Raw genomic sequence first — 27,428 nt, 5'->3', positions numbered from 1 at the left:
TTCTTGTCTGTATTGCAGTAACTTCATTAATTCCTTTATTAGTTCATTTATTATAATTTTGCATGTTTTTTTATTGCTTTATATATTAATCTCTTTATTGAAAACCCCATGATCCTCACAACCAAGATTACACACTCATTGGTCTCAAGTGTCCTTGGGAGATGACCTGGGAATTGAAACTCCCAGAATTGAACTGGTTTCAATTGTGACATATCCTTTGGATTAAACATTTGATTTAGAGAGTAATCGTTGGTCTAGGCTATACTTTCAATGATAGAATTCTAATTTGTGAAAACCTACATCGACGGTGTAATCTAGCCAACATCACACTGGTTTGAGCAGCTGCCAATACTCTTCCAGATCTGAACCCCAGGTTTAGTGTGGATCCATTCTGATTGAGGGTGAAGCTTGTATTGGTTCTAGCCTCTACCACAGAGACCCTAATCTCCCCGAAAATCAGTTGAACTGATGTCTCGAGAAGTCCCCAACAAAGTCGTGGATTAACCGTCCGAGAGACGTGTATTCAAGCTAGTGGTTCATCATTGTCCAATGAAAGATGCACTTTGAACCCATGTAGAATGTGATAACCTTATGCCAGTTCAATGCATTCATAGTGATGAAGAACGAATACACATGTTAGAATTAATCAAACACAGATCGAGAAGAAACAGAAATACTTTTATTTATTCATAGGACTCAGCAGGGCTCCTCCCCTTAACCTAGGAGGTTTAGAAACTCATACTAATGTGAAAACAATGACAAAAATGTGTATGGTGTATGATATGTTCTGAAAATCATGTAAAATACACTTTAAATGCTAAACAGATGACTATTAAGGGTAAAATAGTCTATTTAGTGCTAAAATCCACTTATGAGGCCCACTTGGTGAGTGTTTGGGCTGAGCTTTGATGAGATCCACGTGCTATGAGGCTCCTTGGGCCTTTGGATGCTGGGCTCTGCTCCTTGGGCGCTGGATGCCTGGAAGGGGGGCAGGAAGCCGGCATTGAACGCCAGTTTTGGGCCTTCTAATCCGAAGCAAAGTATGGAACATTATATATTGTTGGAAACCTCTGGAAGTTAGCTTTTCATATCCATTGAGAGCACTCCATTTGGACTTCTGTAGCTTCAGAAAAGCTCTTCCGAATGCAGGCAGGTCAGATCCGAACAGCATATGCAGTGCTTTCTCTGTCTCTGAATCAGACTTCTACTCCAGCTCCTCAATTTCAGCCAGAAAATACCTGAAATTATACAAAATTACAAAAACTCATAGTAGAATCAAAAAATGTGAATTTAACAGTAAAATCTATAAAAAATTAATAAAAAATAAACAAAAACTACTAAAAACTATATGTAAGTGATGTCAAAAAGCTTATAAAATATTCGCTCATCACAATACCAAACTTAAATCGTTGCTTGTCCCCAAGAAACTAAAAACACAGTAGGATAAAAAAAGAAAATTAAGATACAATAAATTTCTAAGTTTCAAATGAAGCTTAGTTATAATCAGATGAGCGGGACTTAGTAGCTTTTTGCTTCCGAATAGTTATGGCATCTCACTATCCATTGAAACTCAGAGATGTTGGCATCTTTAGGAACTTAGATTCTAGATGATATTATTGATTCTCTTAGTTAAGATTATTTTGATTTTTTAGCACAGCTTTCTGAGTCTTGGCCGTGACCCTAAGCACCTTGTTTTCTAGTATTACCACCGGATACAATAATGTCACAGACACTTTACCTGGGTGAACCTTTTCAGATTGTGACTCAGCTTTGCTAGAGTCCCCAGATAGAGGTGTCGAGGGTTCTTAAGCACAATATTTTTGTTTTGGACCATGGCTTTAACCGCTCAGTCTCAAGCTTTTCACTTGACACCTTCACGCCACAAGCACATGGTTAGGGACAGCTTGGTTTAGCTGCTTAGGCCAGGATTTTATTCCTTTGGGCCCTCCTAACCACTGATGCTCAAAGCCTTGGTCCCTTTTACCCTTTCCTTTTGGTTTAAAGGGTTATTGGCTTTTTTTTATTTCTTTTTATTTTTTTTTCTTTTTATTTTTTGCCACTTTTTTTTTCGCATGCAAGCTTTTTCTTTTTCTTTTTGTTGCTTTTTCTTGCTTCAAGAATCAATTTATGGATTTTTCAGATCACCAATAATACTTTTCCTTTATCCTTATTCTTTCAAGAGCCAACATTCATAAATTTCAACTTTAAATATGCACTGTTTATTTTATACATTCAGAAAACAAAGCAGATGACACCACATCAAACTAATTAAACTAATCTTATTTTAAGTATGAAATTCATGCATCTCTAAATTTTTTTCAATAAAAATTTTCATTTAAGCAAGGTGAGAGATATATGGAATGTTTTACAATTTAAAGACATCAATGCAAATGATCATGCAACTAGAACTAGAGAACAGATAAATAAACAGACAGAAAATAGAAAAATAACAGGAAATGGACATAAAGAGAACAAATCCACCTGAATGATGGTGGCTAGTGCTCCTCCTTGAGGATCCAATGTAGTGCTTGATCTCTTCAATGTCACTCCTTTGTCTTTGTTGAGGGGGCTGCACAGGCTCTTCTGCATGCTTCCTGGTGCACGAAATTACAATCACACTTTTGCAATTCCGCACAACTAACCAGCAAGTGCACTGGGTCATCCAAGTAATACCTTACGTGAGTAAGGGTCGATCCCACAGAGATTGTCGGCTTGAAGCAAGCTATGGTTATCTTGTAATTCTTAGTCAGGATATCAGTAATGATTCTTAGTTTTAATTGTAAAAAGTAAAAGAACATAAAATAAATACTTGTTATGCAGTAATGGAGAACAGGTTGAGGTTTTGGAGATACTCTGTCTTCTGAATCTCTGCTTTCCTATTGTCTTCCTCTTCACACACGCAAGGCTCCTTCTATGGCAAGCTGTATGTTGGTGGATCACTGTTGTCAATGGCTACCATCCGTCCTCTCAGTGAAAATGGTCCAAATGCACTGTCACCGCATGGCTAACTATCTGTCGGTTCTCACTCATATTGGAATAGGATCCATTGATCCTTTTGCGTTTGTCACTATGCCCAGTACTCGTGAGTTTGAAGCTCGTCACAGTCATCCCTTCCCAGATCCTACTCAGAATACCACAGACAAGATTTAGACTTTCCGGATCTCAGGAATGGCCGCCAATAATTCTAGCCTATACCACGAAGGTTCTAATCTTTGATTAGAAACCCAAGAGATATGCACTCAAGCTATTTCAGATAGAATGGAGGTGGTTTTCAGGCACGCGTTCATAGGTGAGAATAATGATTAGTGTCACGGATCATCACATTCGTTAGGTTGAAGTGTGAGTGAATATCTTAGAATAGAAACAAGCGTGATAGAATAGAAAACAGTAGTAATTGCATTAATTCATCGAGACATAGAAGAGCTCCTCACCCCCAACCATGGAGTTTAGAGACTCATGCCGTAGAGAATATAATATGAAACGTGTAAAGTGTCATGAGTTGTGTAAATACAATAGCAAAAGGTCCTATTTATAGAAAACTAGAAGCCTAGGGTTTACAGAAATGAGTAAATGATGCAGAATCCACTTTCGGGCCCATTTGTTGTGTGCTTGCGCTGAGCATTGAAGCTTTCACATGTAGAGACTTTTCTTGGAGTTAAACACCAGCTTTTGTGCCAGTTTGAGCGTTTGACTCCAGCTTTTATGCCAGTTCTGGCATTTTGACGCCAGAATTTTTATGCTGAATTGGAATGCCGGTTTGGGCCATCAAATCTCGGGCAAAGTATGAACTATTATATATTTCTAGAAAGCCCAGGATGTCTACTTTCCAACACAATTAAGATCGTGCCAATTGGGCTTCTGTAGCTCCAGAAAATCCACTTCGAGTACAGGTAGGTCAGAATCCAACTGCATCTGCAATCCTTTTTCAGCCTCTGAATAAGATTTTTGCTGAGGTCCCTCAATTTCAGTCAGAAATTACCTGAAATCATAGAAAAGTACAAAAACTCATAGTAAAGTCCAGAAATGTGATTTTTGAATAAAAACTAATAAAAACATAATAGAAACTAACTAAAATATACTAAAAATATACTAAAAACAATGCCAAAAAGCGTATAAATTATCCGTTCATCACAACATCAAACTTAAATTGTTGCTTGTCCCCAAGTAACTGAAAATCAAATAGGATAAAAAAAAGGGAATATACTATAAATTTCAAATTATCAATGAAACTTAGCTCCAATTAGATGAGCGGGACTAGTAGCTTTTTTGCCTCTGAACAGTTTTGGCATCTCACTTTATCCCTTGAAGTTTAGAATGATTGGCATCTTTAGGAACTCAGAATTTAGATAGTGTTATTGATTCTCCTAGTTCAGTATGTTGATTCTTGAACACAATTACTTTATGAGTCTTGGTCGTGACCCTAAGCATTTTGTTTTCCAGTATTACCACCGGATACATAAATGCCACAGACATATAACTGGGTGAACCTTTTCAGATTATGACTCAGCTTTGCTAGAGTCCCCGATTAGAGGTGTGAAGAGCTCTTAAGCACACTCTTTTTGCTTTGGATCACGACTTTAACCGCTCAGTCTCAAGCTTTTCACTTGACACCTTCACGCCACAAGCACATGGTTAGGGACAGCTTGGTTTAGCCGCTTAGGCCAGAATTTTATTCCTGTGGGCCCTCCTATCCACTTATGCTCAAAGCCTTGGATCCTTTTTACTTTACCCTTGCCTTTTGGTTTAAAGGGCTATTGGCTTTTTCTGCTTGCTTTTTCTTTTTCTTTCTTTTTCTTGTATTATTTTTTTCGCCTCTCTTTTTTTTCGCAAGCTTTTCACTGCTTTTTCTTGCTTCAAGAATCATTTTTATGATTTTTTAGATTATCAATAACATTTTTTCTTTTCCATCATTCTTTCAAGAGCCAACAATTTTAACATTCATAAACAACAAATTCAAAAATATGCACTATTCAAGCATTCATTCAAAAAAACAAAAAGCATTGCCACCTCATCAAAATAATTAATCTGTTTTACAATTCGAAATTCATGTACTTCTTTTTCTTTTTCAGAAAATATTTTTCATTTAAGAAAGGTGATGGATTCATAGGACATTCATAGCTTTAAGGCATAGACACTACGACACTAATGATCATGTAATAAGACACAAACATAAATAAAACATAAAGCATTGGGAACGAAAAACAGAAAGTAAAGAACAAGGAAATTAAAGAACGGGTCCACCTTAGTGATGGCGGCTTGTTCTTCCTCTTGAAGATCTTATGATGTGCTTTAGCTCCTCTATGTCTCTTCCTTGCCTTTGTTGCTTCTCTCTCATGGCCTTTTGGTCCTCTCTAATTTCATGGAGGATAGTGGAATGCTCTTGTTGAGGTCCATGAGTGGGCTCTCTTGTTTGCTCCATCCTTTTCTTAGTGATGGGCTTTTGAGATGAATATCTCCATCTCCCATGACTCGGAGGTGGAAGCTTTTGCCTTTTCTCTCCTCTTTCTAGAGGTTTCTCCTGCCTTAGGTGCCATAAATGGTTATGGAAACACAATAAGCAATGCTTTTTCCACACCAAACTTAGAAGGTTTGCTCGTCCTCGAGCAAAAGAAGAAAGAAGGGAGGATAAGAAGAAGAAATTAGAGGAGATGGAGAGGTGTGAGTGGTTAAGAGGTGATGGGGGAGAGTATTTAGTGAATGGTGTTATTGGAATGTGTGAAGAAGAAAGAGATTGTGCTGAGGTAGGTAGGGATCCTGTGGGGTCGACAGATCCTGAGGTGCCAAGGATTTCTAATCCTTGCACCATTTTGGCGTGTGAACGCCCCTTGGAGTGCCAATCCTGGCGTTAAACGCCCAGAATGGTGCCAGACTGGGCATTTAACACCCACTCTGCTATCCTTACTGCCGTTTAAACACTAGTAAGTTCCTCCTCCAAGGTGTGCTGTTTTTAATGCTGTTTTTGATTTTGCTTTGATTTTTGCAGTTGTTTTTGTGAGTCCACATGATCATCAACCTAAGGAAAATATAAAATAACAATGGAAAATGGAAATTAACATAGATAAATAAAAATTCGGTTGCCTCCCAATAAGCACTTCTTTAATGTCAATAGCTTGACTTTTTACTGAGCTTTAGTCTAGTCTCAGTTTTGAGCATTCTTGCTCAACATCGCTTTCAAGATAATGTTTGATTCTCTGTCCATTAACAATGAACTTTTTGTCAGAGTCAATATCCTGAAGCTCAACATATCCATATGGTGACACACTTGTACTCACATATGGTCCCCTCCACCGGGATTTTAATTTCCCGGGGAATAATCTGAGCCTAGAGTTAAACAGCAGAACCTTCTATCCTGGATCAAAGACTCTAGATGACAGTTTCTTATCATGCCACCTTTTTGCTTTTTCCTTATAAATTTTTGCATTTTCAAAAGCATTGACTCTGAATTCCTCTAGCTCATTCAGCTGGAGTAATCTTTTCTCTCCAGCTAACTTAGCATCCAGGTTTAGGAATCTGGTTGCCCAGTAGGCCTTATGTTCCAGTTCCACGGGCAGATGACAGGCCTTTCCATACACAAGCTGGTATGGAGAGGTCCCTATAGGAGTTTTGAATGTAGTTCTGTATGTCCACAGAGCATCATCCAAACTTTTTGCCCAATCCCTTCTACGGGTAATTACAGTCCGTTCCAGGATTCTTTTTAGTTCTCTATTAGAGACTTCAGCCTGCCCATTTGTCTGTGGATGATATGGAGTTACTACTTTATGGCTAATTCCATATCGGACCATAGCAGAGTAAAGCTATTTATTGCAGAAATGAGTGCCCCCGTCACTGATGAGTACTCTGGGAACACCAAATCTGCTGAAGATATGTTTCTGGAGGAACTTCAGCACTATCTTAGTATCATTAGTAGGTGTGGCAATTGCTTCTACCCATTTAGATACGTAGTCTACTACCACCAGAATGTAAGTGTTTGAGTATGATGGTGGAAAAGGACCCATGAAGTCAATACCCTATACATCAAATAACTCAATCTCTAAGATCCCCTGTTGAGGCATGGCGTAACCATAAGGTAAGTTACCAGCTCTCTGGCAACTATCACAATTACGCACAAACTCTCGGGCATCTCTATGGAGAGTAGGCCAGTAGAACCCACATTGGAGGACCTTAGTGGCTGTTCGCTCACCTCCGAAATGTCCTCCATACTGTGATCCATGGCAATGCCATAGGATCTTCTGTGCCTCCTCTCTAGGTACGCATCTGCGGATCATTTCGTCTGCACATCTCTTAAAGAGATATGGTTCATCCCATAAGTAGTACTTTGCATCAGAAATTAGTTTTTTCGTTTGCACCCTGCTGTACTCCTTGGGTATGAACCTCACAGCTTTATAATTTGCAATGTCTGCAAACCAGGGTGCTTCCTGAATGGCGAAGAGTTGCTCATCCGGAAAGGTCTCAGAGATCTCAGTAGGAGGGAGAGACGCCCCTGCTACTGGTTCTATCCGGGACAGGTGATCAGCTACCTGGTTCTCTGTCCCTTTTCTGTCTCTTATTTCTATATCAAACTCTTGCAAAAGCAACACCCATCTTATGAGCCTGGGTTTTGAATCCTGCTTTGTGAGTAGGTATTTAAGGGCAGCATGGTCAGTATACACAATCACCTTTGAACCTACTAAATAGGATCTAAACTTGTCAATGGCGTAAACCACTGCAAGCAACTCTTTTTCTATGGTTGTGTAATTTTTTTGTGCATCATTTAGAACACGGCTGGCATAGTAAATGACGTGCAGAAGCTTGTTATGCCTCTGTCCCAGCACTGCACCAATGGCATGGTCACTGGCATCACACATTAGTTCGAATGGTAATGTCCAGTCTGGTGCAGAAATAACTGGTGCTGTGACCAGCTTAGCTTTCAAAGTTTCAAACGCCTGCAGACACTCTATGTCGAACACAAATGGCGTGTCAGCAGCTAGCAGATTGCTCAGAGGTTTTACAATTTTCAAAAAATCCTTTATAAACCTCCTATAGAATCATGCATGCCTGATAAACCACTATTTTATGGTTTATCTTGTGCTCAATTGAGTGGTTTTTATCTACTCTTTACCCACTTATTCATACTATTTGTATGCTTTTACATTTGCCTTCCTAATTATGTGCTTTGATTGAAAACATGCTTCTTTGATCTTATATTTGCTTATTATTAATCCTTTCTTATCACCATTAGATGCCTTGATATGTGTGTTAAGTGTTTTCAGATATTATTGGGCAGGAATGACTTGGAGGATGGAAAGGAAACATGCAAAAGTGGAAGGAATACAAGAAGATGAAGAAGTTGCTAAACTGTCCAGCCTGACCTCTTCGCACTTAAACGGCTATAACTTTAGCTACAGAGGTCCAAACGCGGTTCCAGTTGCAGTGGAAAGCTAACGTCTGGGGCTTTGATTTGATATATAATATGCTATCGTTCCTCTGACGCTAGGCGACGCGACCGTGTGATCCATGCGGCCGCATTGCAGTGACGGAAATCAGCGTGTTTGAATTCTTCTCCAGCAATTTCCGGGCTGTTTTCGACCCAGTTTACGGCCCAGAAAACACAGATTAGAGGCTATAAAGTGGGAGAATGCATCCATTCATAAGGAGGCTCTCACATTCACAATTTTAGGAGTAGATGTAGTTTTTAGAGAGAGAGGTTCTCTCCTCTCTCTTAGGATTAGGATTTAGGATTTCTCTTAGTTTTAGGAGTGCCTCTAAATCCCAGGTTCAACATTCTTTTTACTTTATATTTCTCTTTTTACTTTCAGATGCTTCAATGCTTGTATTAGATATGTTGCCCAATTGGCTTGTGAACCTTTCAATGTTATGACTTGAATTTATGTTTAGACGTAGTTTGATTGCTTTATTTACATGAATGCTTTTAATTTAATTTAGATATTCTCTCTTTGATTTTGGTTAAGAAATCAGTAACTCAGGAATTATCCAACTCAACAGCATAATTGATAACTATTCTCATTGCTAATTGAATTGAGCTTCAATAATCCCAAACTTTTCTTAGGAAATAAATAGGATTCGAAGATCAAACTAATTAGTCCCTTGACTTTCCATTATTTTAGTAAAGGTTGACCAAGTGGAATTAAGATTCGACTTTCATTGTTATTGATAAGGATAACTAAGTCTGGACTTCCAATTTCTTATACCCTGCCAAGAGATTTTATTATTATTGTTTTATTTTACTTGTCATATAACATATTCCCACCTTACTTCCAAAACCCCCAATTTACAATCTTCATAACCAATAATAAGAACATACTTCCCTGCAATTCCTTGAGAAGACGACCCGAGGTTTAAATACGCGGTTATCAATTTTAAGGGGTTTGTTACTTGTGACAACCAAAACGTTTGTATGAAAGGACTTTTGAAGGTTTAGAAACTATACTTGCAACGAGGATTTATCCACAAATTTCTAGACCACGCAAAAGTTCTCTCAACAAAATGGCGCCGTTGCCGGGGAATTGCAAACATGTGCCTTATTATTGGTTATTGTAAATATTTGCTTTTTGATTTGTTTTTATTTTTATTTTTTTATTAAATTAAGAGGTTATTGATTTTTATTTTAAAATTTTTATCTTATCTTATCTTATTTCAAAAGTCAAATTTCAAAATTCAAAATTAAAATTTTTTTTTAAAATTCAAATTAAAATTTTTTTTTCAAATTTCAAATTTCAAAATTTAATTTTCAAATTCAAAATTTAAATAACCTTTTAATTTTAATTTGTTTTTATTTTTATTTACTACTATGAACTCTCACCCCTTTGGCTATGAGTCTGGTTACAATTATGTTGCAGGAAGAAGAAATTACAATGAGAACAGGCATCAAGGTTGGAACAATCAAAGATGGGAGGAGCCACAAGGACTTGATCAATCCTCATGGCAACAACCACCTCCAATGGACTATCAACAACCACCACCATATGCCTATGAATCCTTTCCTTAACATAACTTTGGACCACCAAACTCACAAGCCCCTTTCCGCCATTCACCTCCATATGACCCTAACCCTCAACCACCATACCAGCAACCTTATGAGCCATATGAACCATATATAGAACCACCCCAATTCCAACCCAATTACTCACAAGAATCACCACTTCAATATTCATCATCTCCATATCCATCAATCCAAGAGTACTATTATCCTATTTATGAAAGCCGAGTGCATCAAGAGACAAAGGATCGTTTCAAGGAAACAGTGGATCGATTTCAGGCAACCATTCGACAACTAGAGCAAGTAGTAATTCAATGGGTTTCTAGGCGCTCAAATACACAAGGATCAGCCACAGCCCCATGTGAACAGTCTAACGAAGAGCGTAGCATGAAGGAGATACCAGAAACTCCAGTGGATAAGACAGAGAATGAATTCGTGCTAGAACAAGTAGAAGAAGCTGTCATTATTCAAGAAGAAGAGTGGGTTGAAGACTTAGGAGATGCAGAACCACCATGGGAAAGTCTAGTCATAGAACCCCTTCCAAGACGTTTGAAATTGATGCTGAGGAGGGTGTACAACCTCCAAGGCATATCACAGTTGAAGACTTGGAAGAGGTTGATCAAGAGATGGAGATTCAAGAAGAAGAAGCACAACCTCCCATGCCCTTGGAAAGCAATGAAGAGGAGATTGAATTGGAAGAAAGCTACCAAGAGGAAGAGGTTGAAATTAAAGAAGTTTGCAAAGAGGTGGTAATTATCAGAGAAGAGCACAAGGGAGTGGAGCTTGCAATTTCATTAAAAACACCTCCCCCTAAGTTGCCATCATCCTTCACAACATTCAAGTGGGTAAAATTCATATCCCTTAGCTTTCTAATTCCACTTGAATATGGGCTACTAGAGACGGATGGTCAACTTAGAACTCTTTGTGGCATTAAGAGTAGGAGGAAGATGGTCAGTGGTAAGAACTGTCCTGCAAGGTTCATTATGGTTGGAAGCTTTAAGTTTAAACGCAAAGGTTGGTATAAAGCTCAACTGAATGGGTCTAGGAAGTTGTTTGGCCGCTTACGTGAGAATTCAGACTGCTTGCCACCCGGAGTGAACAATATTGCTCAACCAAAAGACGGGTGCAAAGGCACGGTCTGGGACCCCGGAATCCATTCTATCAATCACCACAATTGGGGCCTGATCACTTGCTTTAACTTACTTGAAGGCTTTCTGCGCCTAGTTTGGGACCCCGGAGGTTACTGAAATCACAAACATTGGTGGAGATTCCTGGATGAGTTCAAACATAAGCCACCATAACAGGAAGCTCACCAAATGTCCAACTTAAGGACTTTAACTAAAAGTGCTAGGTGGGAGACAACCCACCATGGTATGATCGTTCATTTTTCATTTTTATTTATTTGTTTTCGAGTTTTATTTTATTTTATTATATTGAACCTAGAGTTTTGCATTAACACTGTATTCTGCATCTTTTTTCAGATTATCCAAAAAAAAAAAAGCGAGCACGCGACGCGACCGCATCAGCGACGCGTCCGCGTCGCAAGGAGATGGGAGACAATATTAATATGAACAGAGAGTTTTGCAGGAGCAGCGCTGGAGGCGTGCCAATGGCATAAATCACCCCACGCGACCACGTCATATGGGAATAATGGCCTCCCACGCGACCGCGTCATCCACGTGGCCGCGTGACCTGAAATCGGCGTAAAAATGATGTATGGCAGAAAGTTAAGCTGGAGTTGGGCTGGACCCGTGCTAGTAGCACAAGCCCTGCCACGTGAACGCGTCACCCACGCGGCCACGTCATATTGGAAATAAGGCCACCCGCGCGATCGCGTCAACCACGCGACCGCGTCACCCTAGATTTTGGCAATACTGAATTTTGAACAGAGAGTTGTGCGACCGCGAGGCTGCACTCGCGCTACTAGCACAAATCAAGTCACGCGATCGCGTGCCCCACGCATCCGCATCACCCAACCTTATCGCGCACCACGAGACCGCGTCACCCACGCGACCGTGTCGCCAGCGTCGCACAACCTATCCAGATTAGTGCCAATTTTCTTATCTTCTCTTTTCTAATCCAAATTTCTTCCTTCTCCCTCCTTTCCCACTTTGTTTTTCTTCTTTTCCTCCTTTTTCCCTCTCATTTTATTTTATTTTATTTATTTGCATACTTTCATTCATTGCATATTTTTATTTTTCTAAATTTATTATTTTACCATTGGTGTTCAAATATTCTTATTCAACTATTATTTCTTTTCTGGTATTATCTTGGTGCTTATGACTTGTTTTATTCTGGTTAGGTAATATTATTTAAACCAATGCCAATCTTTTATACCTGTATTACTTTTGTATTGATTTTTAATTTATATTATCTTTTCTTCCCCACTCTCTTCCCCATTGTTGCATATTCTGTACCACTGGTATGCCATGGCTTCTATTGTTTTCTCACTTACATGTTGTAGCTACCATGTAAATGAGTCCTTTTCATTTGGCATTAACCCAACCATACTTCATTTATTTTTGTTATCTCTATTATTGGGTTACCTTTCTTTCCTTTTTCTTTCAGGATGGCCACCAGGAAGAGACCCGGAAGACGTTTACATGGGGAGACAGACAAGTCCATCTGCACAATCTTTAGAGAAAAGCAACAGTTAAAATAACCCGTCCACTTGCACATCTCAGCATGCACCGAGGACGGTGCAATCTTTAAGTGTGGGGAGGTCGATCCTGATCTCCGTGGGTTAGTACCTTCCTATCTCAAACACCAATGTTTTATTTTTTCTTGTTAGTTGTTGCATTTGCATATTTAATTGCATGTTTATTTGATTTTATGCATTTAGTTACTACTTGGTTGAAGTAATATTTTCTTTTTCAAGAAATTTTATAGCATTTCACTAATTTAAAAAAAAAAATTTATGTTAAAACTTGTTTAAAGTTGTATTTGGAACATGGTTTTTGAGCTAAAGAACACACAACCTGTGAGATTTGAGCTTATTTATATGGTTACATTATTTAACCATAAATATTTTATTCTTGTGTGTTTCCTTCTCTATGATTGTAATCTATTTTTTTGTTCCATTCTATATGTCCAATATTTAGTGTATTTACATGATTGCATATGATTGAGGCCATTGTTTGATTTTAGCTTACTTATCCTAAAATTAGCCTACCTTTTACATCACCCTTGTTAGCCCCCTTGAGCTTTTAAATCCCTTCTGTTTTATAACCACATTACTAGCCTTAAGCAGAAAAAAAAAAATAAGAATCCCAAGTTGAATCCTTGGTTAGCTTAAGATAGATATTGTGTAAAATTTAAGTGTGGGAAATTTTATGGGAACATGGGATGATATGAAAAAGTAGGGAATTAAATTGAATAAGTTATTTGAAAATTTGGGAAGCATGCTCATGTGAAATCAAAATAATTAAATTACCATGTGCATTGAAGAAAAATATATTAAGTAATTAAATAAGGGGATACAAAAAAAAGAGAAGAAGAAAAGAAAAATGAAAAAAAAAATATATTACCCCAAATGCAAAGAATCAATGCACATGGGACAAAATTCGAAAATAAGTTTGATACATGAGCATGTAATACAAAAGTGGGAAAAATTTGGGTAGTTAGGAAAAGTATTTTAAAATTGTATAAAGTATATATATGTTAGGTGAGATCTTAGACTAATCAAGGATTCACTTTACTAGCTCACTTAGCCTTATATATATACCCTTACCTTTACCTCAACCCCATTACAACCCTGAAAAGACCTCATGATGTTTGCATTAGTACATTAAATATTTGTTGATTGGTTAGATGAAAAACAAGGTTTAGAAATCATGATTAAGAGAAGAGTAGAGTGATTAACCCTATACACTTGAGAGACTAGAGTGATATACACTACCAGTAAGGGTTCAGTGCTTAATTCTATGTTCCCTGCTTTCATGAGCTATCTTCTTACAAGTTTATTTGCTTTTATTGTATGACTTGAATTAGTGAAATCTGGTTTATGTTTGTCTTAAAGAGCTTATTCACTTTTAACCAAGTAGGTAGAAACATTTTGCATGTAGTTGCATTCATATAGATAGGTTGCATTTCATACATCCTACCATTCCTCTTCATCTTTATAGTTTCTCTTGAGCTTAGCATCAGGACATGCTAGTGTTTAAGTGTGGGGAGGTTGATAAACCACTATTTATGGTTTATCTTGTGCTCAATTGAGTGGTTTTTATCTACTCTTTACCCACTTATTCATACTATTTGCATGGTTTTACATTTGCCTTCCTAATTATGTGCTTTGATTGAAAACATGCTTCTTTGATCTTATATTTGCTTATTATTAATCCTTTCTTATCACCATTAGATGCCTTGATATGTGTGTTAAGTGTTTTCAGATATTATAGGACAGGAATGACTTGGAGGATGGAAAGGAAGCATGCAAAAGTGGAAGGAATACAAGAAGATGAAGAAGTTGCTAAGCTGTCCAGCCTGACCTCTTTGCACTCAGACGGCTATAACTTTAGCTACAGAGGTCCAAACGACGCGGTTCTAGTTGCGTTGGAAAGCTAACGTCCGGGGCTTCGATTTGATATATAATATCTTATAGTTCCCCTGAGGCTAGGCGACGTGACTGCGTGATCCATGCGGCCGCATCGTAGTGACGGAAATCAGCGTTTTTGAATTCTTCTCCAGCAATTTCCGGGCTGTTTTCGACCCAGTTTGCGGCCCAAAAAATACAGATTAGAGGCTATAAAGTGGGAGAATGCATCCATTCATAAGGAGGCTCTCACATTCACAATTTTAGGAGTAGATGTAGTTTTTAGAGAGAGGTTCTCTCCTCTCTCTTAGGATTAGGATTTAGGATTTCTCTTAGTTTTAGGAGTGCCTCTAAATCCCAGGTTCAACATTCTTTTTACTTTATATTTCTCTTTTTACTTTTAGATGCTTCAATGCTTGTATTAGATATGTTGTCCAATTGGCTTATGAACCTTTCCATGTTATGACTTGAATTTATGTTTAGACGTAGTTTGATTGCTTTATTTACATGAATGCTTTTAATTTAATTTAGATATTCTCCCTATTGATTTTGGTTAAGAAATCAGTAACTCAGGAATTATCCAACTCAACAGCATAATTGATAACTGTTATCTTTGCTAATTGAATTGAGCTTCAATAATCCCAACCTTTTCTTAGGAAATAAATAGGATTCGAAGATCAAACTAATTAGTCCCTTGACTTTCCTTTATTTTAGTAAAGGTTGACCAAGTGGAATTAAGATTCGACTTTCATTGTTATTGATAAGGATAACTAAGTCTGGACTTCCAATTTCTTATACCATGCCAAGAGATTTTATTATTATTATTTTATTTTACTTGTCATATAATATATTCCCACCTTACTTCCAAAACCCCCAATTTACAATCTTCATAACCAATAATAAGAACATTCTTCCCTGCAATTCCTTGAGAAGACGACCCGAGGTTTAAATACTCGGTTATCAATTTTAAGGGGTTTGTTACTTGTGACAACCAAAACGTTTGTATGAAAGGACTTTTGAAGGTTTAGAAACTATACTTGCAACGAGGATTTATCCGCAAATTTCTAGACCACGCAAAAGTTTTCTCATCAATCCCCCAGAAAGCTTCTGATTGCCTTAACATTGGCAGGTCACTACAATAAAAAGATCTTAAAAGGGCATTAATAATATGGCATTCTGATATATCCGCCATAATATTCAGATACTATGGCGTATTATGTTATTGCCGTAATTAATGTGCGCAAAATGGCGGTTTTTGATGATTTTGGCGGTTTAAAACCGCCATTATTTGGGTCCATTATTTAAAAAAATCCACGTAGTCACGCATTCTATCTGATTCCAACCCTAATTGCAAAACTAACGCACTGTGTCTTTGTAAGGTAACGACGTTACCACTGGGATCTACTCCGCGCGCGATCTGTAGCAAGGATCTCCTCAGCGGCGTTCTCCGACTAGAATCTCCTCGCCGTTCACTGCCATCGTTCATCTCCTCGCCGCTGCCTCCAATGAGCTTCTATGATCTTGTTCTGGCTTCGATCTAAAGGTTAGCCATCGCCTCTCATCTCCCTTGCTGCTTCGTTCATCACCTCGCTGCCGCAACAACATTGTTGCTGCGAGCTTCTACATTTTGATTCCGCTTTCTCTTCACGTTTGTGATTACGTCCTTGCTCTCACCGTTGAGAACTTCCTCGAGCACCACCTCCAGACTCTTCTCTTCAAGGCCGGCATGGCCAAGTCAATCCACCATGCCAAGGTCCTGATCCGCCAGCGCCACATTAGGTCTTCCGTTCTTCTTTTCACTTTTTTCTGAAATTTAATATCAATTGTTGTTTGCTTTTGCTTACTATCAAATTAAGCATTTAATTTCCTTGATTTCTAGGCTTTTGATAAAATTTTCTAACATCAGATTAACCTTTCTGTAAAATTGCTCTTAGATATATAATATCAGTATTACTAAAGGTATAGGATCATCACAATTATATAGAGTGGTTTAGTTTAGTCAAAGTAGATGAAAAAAATTCACTCAAAAATCTAACCGGAATACCTTATTAGCTTAAAAATATTTTGAAAATATTATTAAATTTTGATATTATAGAAGATCTGTGCAATATAAAATTAGGCGGATAATTCCTTCCGAGTATTTTTGTTTGCTGAAGTAGGAGGTCTTATGTCATGTTTTGATATTTGATTTGGTAATTGAAAGTTGAAACACTTGCCTGATTTTCTTTCTATATGCATGTATGTAATATAATATAATTGCAAGAATATAATTGGATCTTATGAAAAATCAATTCTACATAGCTTTTGGTGCACTTGGTCATGTCAATTTCTAGTATTTGGTCTTGCCTTGAATAACTGAGTTCACCAACATGTTCCATGTTACTATAAGTGAACTAGATTCCTTGTCATCTTAAGTAATTTGAGTTCATCTTAACATCTGTGTAAATTGCATGCTCAGAGAAAGAAAAATGAAAAATTTAGTTGTCATTGTTAAATCCTTTCAATTTTTTTTCATTACTTCTGGTTTTTAAATGAAAATCTCTTGGAGCAATCCAGCAGGTTTTAAATTCTTTTCTCTTTTCTTTATTTTACTAGAGAAGGTGAATGCAGCAATCAATAACATGGCATCCTATGCTAAAGCAAATGCATCATAGTCCCGAAAAAGTAGGTTAACAATCAAATTCTTTTCAGATGTAAATTGTAGAGTACATTCTTTAAATTCTTGATAATTGTTCTATTTGTTCATGAAGTTGGCAACACTAACTGTGAATATTCTTGTCTATCCATATCAAATTTGCTTTAATTCTTCCAAAAAAGAAAAAAAAAGTGAATCCATGATTATTTATTTGTTTCCATTCTTACATTATAAATGTTCTGTTTTGCTATTCAACAATTCACTTCTGATAATGATTATGTCCTTTTCTTTTATTTCATTTGATTTGATATAATTTGGTACTTCTAATGTTGCTTGTAATTTTTAATTTTTCATTTATTCTTAATATGAAAGCTCATGCTTTATATCTTACTATGTGGTGGATTGTTTTATTGAAAGCTTTAAATTTTGGTGACGTGGGACAAGGGCAACCGTGGTCGAGATTGCTTCAGGAATCTGCTGCCAAAGAATATGGCAAGTCTGGAGACCCCTTTCTTCATTCAATCCCATTTCAGGTGTGACCCTTATAATCTCCTATTCCTTCATGTTGAACTTTAGAAGGAGAAGGAGGAGTATTAATATATTTGGAAGTTTAGTTAGCATCAGCAGTAATTTAGATTTAATGGAGACTTTAGACACCCTTTCTATTGATAAAAAGATTTAGAGTTTGATTTGACTCCTAAAAGAAAATTTCATTAGACACCCTTTCTATTGATAAAATCTATGTGAATTTCTCCATGTATAACTAATATATTTTTCTATGTGAATTCATTTTTATTTTACTAGCACACAACATGCCTGATGAAATGCTTCAACTAAATTCTGCCCTTATCAATGCTTTTATGACAGAACTGGAACCTGATTCTCCGATTATCCAGGTGATAACTATGATCTTCTTAAGAGGTAATTTTGGTTATTTAAAAGTTTACTTTATGTTATCAACTAATGTTTTTCCATTGCAGTGTGATTATGATCGTCTTCAATTGTCAACTAGTTCATTAATGGAGTATAAATTTTGATTCCACTTACATATTATGGAGTTTAGCCTTTACTCATGAAAGTATTTTATCAGTTTAGTTTTAACTGATGACCAATGTTAATTTTGAAAAGTAGGATATAATATTATTTGATTTGGAAGAACCAGTATTTCTTATTTGATCTCAAATTTGTGGAGCATTGAAATGTACATCTTAGATAGTATTTCTTGAGAGTGAGTAGTAACCTTTATTTTTTCTTCAATCCTTCTGATTTGGTGATTTAATTGGTATGTGATACATGCTGTAGTTGACTTGCCGCCATGGTTCTCTATGCCGTCTATAGCATTGAACTCAAATGTAGACCTTGTAAGTATATTCACTTCATACTTCTTTGTTGGTAGGAATGATGATTGTTAATTGAATTCATTTCATGTTATTCTATTTTGATGTCTTGTTTTATGATGCCTCATATTGTATTAGTTAAAGTTAAAATGAAATAGTGCTCTGATTATCGTAGCTCTCTAAGATATCATCTTACTGTGTGATCGGTGGGCTCGGAAATATTTTTTGCCTCTTTCATTTGTTCGTATGCACACTATTTCAGGATGTCTTAAGAATTGAAACAGCTCCACATAGTATGTTGCCGATCATATGCTTTAGAGACGGTAAAAACTACCTGAAAAAAAAAGAGGTAAATAAGCTTAGTTCATAAATAATTATATTACAATTTTATATACTTTTATCAATATCATTAGAAAAAGAGGCAAGCCTGAATAATCAGGTGATGAATAATGATTAATGATCTGGCAGGTACTTCTTGGGGACATGGGAGTAGGGAAGACAAGTTTGGTTCTTAGATTTGTGAAAGGCCAATTTTCTGAGTACCAGGTTACTCTTAGTTATTGCATTTTCTTAATATATTATATGGCTATTAGTGTTGGGAATGGATTAACCTTATTCTATGTAGAAGGGTGCAGGAATCAACAATTGGGGCAGCTGATTCTTCAATTTTGGTTATATTTTTCAATTTTGGTATATTTATCTCAATTTTGGTTATATTTTTCAATTTTGGTGAAAGGTTACTTATCTCAATCGGGTAAGATTCTTCAATTTTGGTATATTTATCTATTTGATTTGTTGTTACCTTTTAATATTTGAAGGTACATTATGTTTGAACTTTGCAGATTCGACCTGGTTCTGGTAGTATTTTTCTGGGGCTGCTGACAAAATTCAGCTAGTAGTATTTCTTAAATTTTCTCATTCATCTCCAATTGGATCCTTCTTATTCCACTTGGTCCATATGCACAACTAACATAGATTAGTTGACTTTATTTACCGTCCTAACTAGCATATATAAGCCTAATATTTTTAAATAACCAACTAACACAAGGACCATTCAATGTTGTTCATATCCCTTTTGAAGAATTCACATTCATATAAACATGAAGAAGAATATTTATGTTATCTATATATAGCTCATCAGCTAGTTTTTTGAGACCATATATATGATATCTACATACGTAATTAGTCTGGCCCCATTTAATCTAATCAATTGTTTAGAAAGAGATATAGCTAGCTAGCACTACCACTATACATATATATATATATATATACATGTTCACATTTGATGAAGCCGTCAATTATGATATGATTGTTGTTCTTACCAAACTTTTATCGTGCTACAAAATATATATATATATACTCAATTTACTCAGTTTGTTATCAGTAGAAAAAGACTTTGACAAGTGCATCATCAACTTTTGGGACCTTGACAAGCTACTGGCATTGGCTAGGAACATATTTTAGGCGTGAAAGCTAACAATCAAATTAAACCAAGTAAGTAGTGAATAATTCAGTTAGATCGACATAGAATACAATTGGTCAACCAAGGTTAGCTTATTCTAGATAATAAAGTATATATATTTTATAAATTTAAACGGGGAGTGCTCGGGGCAAAAAAATTTCTAAGTGTCCTTTAAGTTGTTATTGAAACTGGAGTATTGTATTATTTATTAATTTGATGGAATAATATTTTTAAAAAGGAGTGGAGAACAACTTTATCTATTTAAGAAACTTGATAAATGCAGCAAGGCAATCATGGTGAACCTTCAAATCTCAAACACCTTTAGTAGCTTCATTCTTTTGTCTTAGTTATGAGGTCTTCCCCTTCTTCCAACACCATTGCTTCTTTAAGGTATTTGGCTATCATCTCTACTAAATGAACATAACAATTAACACATTATGGATATAATACTAGAGAAAAGATAGACCTAGAAATTTGATATATTCATTTTTTTCTGAAATATTTTGTTATGTATCCATACAAAAAGAAAAAAAAAAATCATAAGGCTAATGTCCAAGACTCTTCTGATCTACAAAATCGTTAATAGGAAAGGGTCAATACATGGAAGCTTGACCTCCTAAATTCTTTAACAATATCAATTCCAATGGAGGCTTCACTAGCGATTAGAATTTAATGATGCTACTTCCTCTTTTTTTTCTGTTTTTTTATTTTTATTTTTTTGTTTGCTTCTCAAATTCTGAAGAAAGTGATTGATATTCACACCTGAAGATTCTGGTGATGGCTTTTTTTTTTATTGATTTTGGTTATCATGATTCCATTCACAGGAACTAGAAAGGTTATCACAAAAATATTAAAAAGTCTTGTTTTGTAGGTAAAGTCTTGTTCTTGATTGGGTTCTTGGAACTCATGGTTATCCATAGAGTAAAATGTCCTTGATGCAAATATTGCATTTGTTCTACTATGAATTTGAGTTAAATAGTTGAATTTGTTGCAGGCTCTTGCTAGCTGTTCTTCATAGGGTGATTACAGAATGTGGGACTCAGGACTTGGATGAAAGCATGCCTCTTGCACTTTCTTTAGCTTCTTTATTACAAGGTAGCACCTTGTTAATTTATTTCTCAGCCCATTGTATAACTTGTCCATCTTATATATTTGCAGAGCTTGGTTTAGTTTGTGAAGAAAGGTTACTCTTATTCCATGAAAGGTGATGCTTACTGTGACTCATTACATTCTAAACTTTAATCTGACAAACTAGTAGGTAGAATTTTGATACTTAAATGCTGTAATGATCGAATGATGCTTTAAGTTTCTGTATTATTTATTCTTAGTTGTATGTCTTGTAGGATGCTTTAGGTTTTTGTGTGATTGGAAATAGACATTATGAATTTTAAGTTGAATGAAGTAGTTAGTGTTCCATTGACATTTTTTTTAAATTGATCATCTTGTGTTACTTTTTGCAGGAATCTTGATAACTCTAATCTATCTGGACATTTGGTATCTAAACTTGGGAAGCTTAAGCATTTTATAATATCTATATGCTATATATACTATGGTTAAAATTTTCTGTGTTTTGTTGTTCAGGGGTATTGCTTGGGGACTGGTGAAACTGTGGCTATAAAGAAGGTTCTTCAAGACAAGAATTTGAAGAGGTTTAAAATCAGTGGAAAGTCAAGGAAAGTTCTTTGGAGACTAGGAATTCTGGTGGGTTAATTTCTCGAGCTCATGCCAATGCTACTAGAAATATTATGATGCCAGAAGTCAACTTTTTAGCTCACAGCTCATGTCCTTCGAGCTCCTTTTTTTGCATGCCTATGCTAATACTTCTCAAAGTAATAGTTAGTGGATATAATTTGCTTAATTATTTGTATAGAAAAAGTAATAGTTAGTGGATATAATTTGCTTAATTATTTGTATAGAAATTATTACTTTTGATTTCTAAAACTAATAAAAAAAGTTATATATTATGTTTGATATTTTATTTGAGTTAGGTAATATTTTGTTTATGGGTTTAATTTTTTGTTATTGTAAAATTTTAAACAAAAAATTGTTTGTTTCACGTGGTAAAAATAATAGTTAAAAATTCATTTTTAAACGATAAAAAATGTCATTTTTATTCAGTAAAAACAGCAGTTTATGAATGTCATTTTAAACATGAAATGCCATTTTAACTCGATAAAAATGTCGGTTTCAAATGTCGTTTTAACCAATTAAAAAATACCATTTTATCTAAAAATAATGACGGTTTGAACCGCCGTTTTAATCAACAAAAAAATGCCATTTTTTCCGGAAATAACGGCGGTTTGAACCGCCGTTTTAACCAACCAAAAAAATGTTGTTTTATCCGGAAATAACGGCGGTTTGAACCGCTGTTTTAACCAATTTAAAAACGCCATTTTTTCCGGAAATAACGGTGGTTTGAACCGCCGTTTTAACCAACCAAAAAAACGCCGTTTTATTCGGAAATAACGGCAGTTTTAACCGCCGTTTTAACCTGTTAAAAAACCGCCGTAATAACCAAATGGCGCTTAGAATTCTAGCGGTTTTTCTTAGTCGCCATTCAAGGTAATAATGGCGGTTCAAACCGCCGTAATAACCCTAAAAAACCGCCATAATTACCAAGTTTTTTTGTAGTGGGTGGTGGTAATTTTTCAATTACCTCCACTTTAGCTTGATCCACCTCTATTCCCTTGTTTGAAAATTTATGCCCAAGGACAATTCCTTCAGTCACCATAAAGTGACATTTTTCCCAGTTTAAAACTAGGTTGGTCTCTTGGCATCTTTTCAGAACAAGTGCTAAATGGTCAAGACATGAGCTGAATGAGTCTCCTAATACTGAAAAGTCATCCATGAAGACTTCCAGAAATTTTTCTACCATATCAGAGAAGATAGAGCGCATGCACCTCTGAAAAGTTGCAGGTGCATTGCACAGACCAAAAGGCATCCTTCTGTAGGCAAATACTCCAGAAGGACATGTGAATACTATTTTCTCTTGGTCTTGAGGATCCACTGCAATTTGGTTGTAACCTGAATAGCCATCCAAAAAGCAGTAATAGTCATGACCTGCTAGTCTCTCTAGCATCTGGTCTATGAATGGTAAAGGAAAATGATCCTTTCGGGTGGCTGTATTGAGCCTTCTGTAGTCGATACACATTCGCCACCCTGTAACTGTTCTTGTAGGAACCAGTTCATTCTTTTCATTGTGAACCACTGTCATGCCTCCCTTTTTGGGTACAACTTGGACAGGGCTTACCCAGGGGCTATCAGAAATAGGATAAATAATCCCAGCCTCTAGTAACTTAGTGACCTCTTTCTGCACCACCTCCTTCATAGTTGGATTTAGCTGCCTCTGTGGTTGAACCACTGGCTTAGCATCATCCTCCAATAGGATCTTGTGCATGCATCTTGCTGGGCTAATGCCTTTAAGATCACTTATGGACCACCCAAGAGCTGTCTTGTGTGTCCTTAGCACTTGAATTAGTGCTTTCTCTTCCTGTGGACTTAAAGCAGAGCTTATGATCACCGAAAAAGTGTCACCTTCTCCCAGAAATGCATATTTCAGGGATGATGGTAGTGGTTTAAGCTCAGGTTTAGGAGGCATATCCTTTTCCTGAGGAATTTTCAGAGGTTCATTTATTTCCTCTAGTTCCTCTAGATCAGGCTGAACATCTTTAAAGAAGTCCTCTAGCTCTGATTCTAGACTCTCAGTCATATTGATCTCTGATGAGCGGATAATTTATACGCTTTTTGGCATTGTTTTTAGTATGATTTTAGTATGATCTAGTTAATTTTAGGGATGTTTTTATTAGTTTTTATGTTAAATTCACATTTCTGGACTTTACTATGAGTTTGTGTATTTTTCTGTGATTTCAGGTATTTTCTGGCTGAAATTGAGGGACTTGAGCAAAAATCAGATTCAGAGGTAGAAGAAGGACTGCTGATGCTGTTGGATTCTGACCTCCCTGCACTCAAAGTGGATTTTCTGGAGCTACAGAACTCAAAATGGCGCGCTTCCAATTGCGTTGTAAAGTAGACATCCAGGGCTTTCCAGAAATATATAATAGTTTATAATTTGGCCGAGTTTAGACGATGCAAAAGGGCGTTGAACGCCAGTTCTACGCTGTAGTCTAGAGTTAAACGCCAGAAACACGTTACGAACTAGAGTTGAACGCCAAAAATACGTTACAACTTGGCGTTCATCTCCAAAAGAAGCCTCTGCATGTGTAAACTTCAAGCTCAGCCCAAGCACACACCAAGTGGGTCCCGGAAGTGGATTTATGCATCAATTACTTACTTTTGTAAACCCTAGTAGCTAGTTTAGTATAAATAGGACTTTTTACTAATGTATTTACATCTTATGATTTTTAGTTGAACTTTGGATCATATTGATCACGTATGGGGGCTGGCCATTTGGCCATGCCTGGACCTTCATCACTTATGTATTTTCAACGGTAGAGTGTTTACACACCATAGATGAAGGTGTAGAGCTCTGCTGTTCCTCGTGAATTAATACAAAGTACTACTGTTTTTCTATTCAATTCAACTTATTCCGCTTCTAAGATATCCATTTGCACCTCAACATGAATGTGGTGATCGTGACAGTTATCATCATTCCCTATGAACACGTGCCTGACAACCACTTCCGTTCTGCCTTAGATTGAATGAGTATCTCTTGGATTCCTTAATCAGAATCTTCGTGGTATGAGTTAGAACCCATGGATGGCCATTCCTGAGATCCGGAAAGTCTAAACCTTGTCTGTGGTATTCCGAGTAGGATCTGGGAAGGGATGGCTCTGACGAGCTTCAAACTCGCGACTGCTGGGCGTAGTGACAAACGCAAAAGGATCAATGGATCCTATTCCAGTATGATCAAAAACCGACAGATAATTAGCCATGCAGTGACAGCGCATTAGACCATTTTCACTGAGAGGATAGGATGTAGCCATTGACAATGGTGATGCCTAACATATAGCTTGCCATGGAAAGGAGTAGGAATGATTGGATGAAGACAGCAGGAAAGCAGAGGTTCAGAGGAACGAAAGCATCTCTATACGCTTATCTGAAATTCTCACCAATGATTTACATAAGTATTTCTATCTTTATTTTCTGTTTATTTATTATTATTATTCGAAAACTCCATAACCATTTGATATCCGCCTGACTGAGATTTACAAGATGACCATAGCTTGCTTCATACCGACAATCTCCGTGGGATCGACCCTTACTCACGTAAGGTTTATTACTTGGATGACCCAGTGCACTTGCTGGTTAGTTGTACGAAGTTGTGAAACAGATATAAGATCATGAACGTGCGTATTATGTTTTTAGCACCATTACCAAGGAATGGAATGATCACGATTTCGCACACCAAGTTTTTGGAGCCATTACCAGGGATCACAATTTCGTGCACCAAGTTTTTGGCGCCGTTGCCGGGGATTGTTCGAGTTTGGACAACTGACGGTTCATCTTGTTGCTCAGATTAGGTAATTTTCTTTTTGTTTTATTTTCAAAAATCTTTCAAAAATTTCTCATCTGTTTTCGAAAATTATTCTAAATTTTTAAGAATGAATTCTAGTGTTTCATGAAGCATGTTGAAGCCTGGCTGGCTGTAAAGCCATGTCTAATTCTTTTGGACTGTGGCTTCCAACCATTAGCATAGAGGCAAGTTAACTGGAATATCAGCTGTTGCATGCCTGATTTATATCCTAAAGCTGGCTGGCTATTAAGCCACGCCCAACCCTTGGATTGGAGCTTTAGGCCAACATTGAAAGATTCCTGGGATTCTTATTAAAAATTTTGAATTTCTTATTTTCTTTTTCCTATATGTTTTTCGAAAAAAAAATTAAAAGAAAATACAAAAAAAATCATAAAATCATAAAAACCAAAAATATTTTTTGTTGTTTGTTTGAGTCTTGTGTCAAATTTTAAGTTTGGTGTCAATTGCATACTCATCTTGCTTTTTTTTTTTTTGAAAATTGCATTCATGCATTGCATTCATCATGATCTTCAAGTTGTTCTTGATAAACCTTCTTGATTGATCTTCATATTATATTGTTTTGTGTTGCATGGTGTTTTTCATATGCATTCTTGAATTCTTAATGTCTAAGCATTAAAGATTTCTAAGTTTGGTGTCTTGCATGTTTTCTTTGCATCAAAAATTTTTCAAAAATATGTTCTTGGCTTTCATCTTAACATTCATAGTGTTCTTAGTGTTCATCTTGACATTCATAGAGTTCTTGCATGCATTCATTGTTTTGATCTAAAAATCCTCATGCATTGAGTCTTTTTGATGTTTTTCTCTTTCATCATTAAAAATTCAAAAATAAAAAAATATCTTTTCCTTTTTCACTCATAAATTTTCAAAATTTGAGTTGACTTTTTCAAAACTTTTTAAAAAATTTAGTTGTTTCTTATGAGTCAAATCAAATTTTCAATTTAAAAATCTTATCTTTTTCAAAAATCATATCTTTTTCATTTTTTCTTAATTATTTTCGAAAATTTTAAAAAAATATTTTTCAAAAATCTTTTTCCTAATTTTATCTCATAATTTTCGAAAATATTATCAACAATTAATGTTTTGATTCAAAAATTTCAAGTTTGTTACTTGCTTGTTAAGAAAGATTCAAACTTTAAGTTCTAGAATCTTATCTTATGATTTCTTGTGAATCAAGTCATTGATTGTGATTTTAAAAATCAAATCTTTTTCAAAACTAATTTCAATGATATCTTTTCAAAAATATCTTTTTATCTTATCTTTTTCAAAATCATATCTTTTTAATCATACCTTTTCATATCATATCTTTTTCAAATATATTTTCTAACTTCTTATCTTCTTATCTTTTCAAAATTGAATTTCAAATCTTTTTCAACTAACTAATTGACTTTTTGTTTGTTTCTTATCTCTTTCAAAACTACCTAACTAACTATCCCTCTCTAATTTTTGAAAATACCTTCCTCTTTTTCAAAAAATTCTTTTTAATTAATTAATTGTTTCAATTTTTAATTTTAATTTTAATTTTATCTTAATTTTCGAAAATCATTAACTCTTTTTCAAAATTTAGTTTTTGAAATTCCCTCTCTCCCATCTCCTTCTATTTATTTATTCATCTACTAACACTTCTCTTCACCCCAAAATTCGAACCCCTTCCTCTCCTCTGAGTTCGAATTCTTCTCTTCTACATTCTTATTCTTCTTTTCTTCTACTCACACAAGGGAACCTCTATACTGTGGTAAAGAGGATCCCCGGTATCTTTAGTCCTCTTTTTTTTTTTACATGAGCAGGAGCAAGGACAAGAACATTCTTGTTGAAGCAGACCCTGAACCTGAAAGGACTCTGAAGAGGAAACTAAGAGAAGCTAAATTACAACAATCCAGAGACAACCTTACAGAAATTTTTGAAAAGGAAGAGGAGATGGCAGCTGAAAATAATAATAACTTGGTGACTTTACTGCACCAAATTCCAATTCACATGGAAGAAGCATCTCCATTCC

At 36.0% G+C, this 27,428-nt stretch overlaps 1 protein-coding gene across 12 annotated transcripts; it reads left to right on the top strand.

The window, feature by feature from the left end:
• Window positions 1-15,837: 15,837 nt before the first annotated feature.
• LOC140180336 (uncharacterized) lies at window positions 15,838-21,914 on the top strand. Of its 12 annotated transcripts, none has more exons than XM_072220835.1 (11): window positions 15,838-16,286; window positions 17,103-17,171; window positions 17,560-17,675; window positions 18,010-18,063; window positions 18,445-18,503; window positions 18,742-18,828; window positions 18,948-19,973; window positions 20,936-20,997; window positions 21,100-21,145; window positions 21,402-21,435; window positions 21,523-21,914. In XM_072220835.1, the coding sequence occupies exons 4-7, from the start codon at window positions 18,048-18,050 to the stop codon at window positions 19,293-19,295; spliced, it is 510 nt and encodes a 169-aa protein (XP_072076936.1). In that variant the 5' UTR covers window positions 15,838-16,286; window positions 17,103-17,171; window positions 17,560-17,675; window positions 18,010-18,047; the 3' UTR covers window positions 19,296-19,973; window positions 20,936-20,997; window positions 21,100-21,145; window positions 21,402-21,435; window positions 21,523-21,914. The 12 variants fall into 12 exon arrangements, with proteins under 12 accessions (XP_072076936.1, XP_072076934.1, XP_072076935.1 ...); XM_072220830.1 differs by lacking the exon at window positions 21,100-21,145 and having other exon boundaries at window positions 15,860-16,050; window positions 16,213-16,286; window positions 17,108-17,171; window positions 17,947-18,063; window positions 20,936-21,036; XM_072220829.1 differs by lacking the exon at window positions 21,100-21,145 and having other exon boundaries at window positions 15,860-16,050; window positions 16,213-16,286; window positions 17,947-18,063; window positions 20,936-21,036.
• Window positions 21,915-27,428: the final 5,514 nt, after the last annotated feature.

Source organism: Arachis hypogaea, chromosome 16, assembly GCF_003086295.3.
Source record: "Arachis hypogaea cultivar Tifrunner chromosome 16, arahy.Tifrunner.gnm2.J5K5, whole genome shotgun sequence".
NCBI lineage: Eukaryota > Viridiplantae > Streptophyta > Magnoliopsida > Fabales > Fabaceae > Arachis > Arachis hypogaea.
Note: the sequence above shows the minus strand (reverse complement) of the source record. Positions and strands in the feature narration are given on the sequence as shown.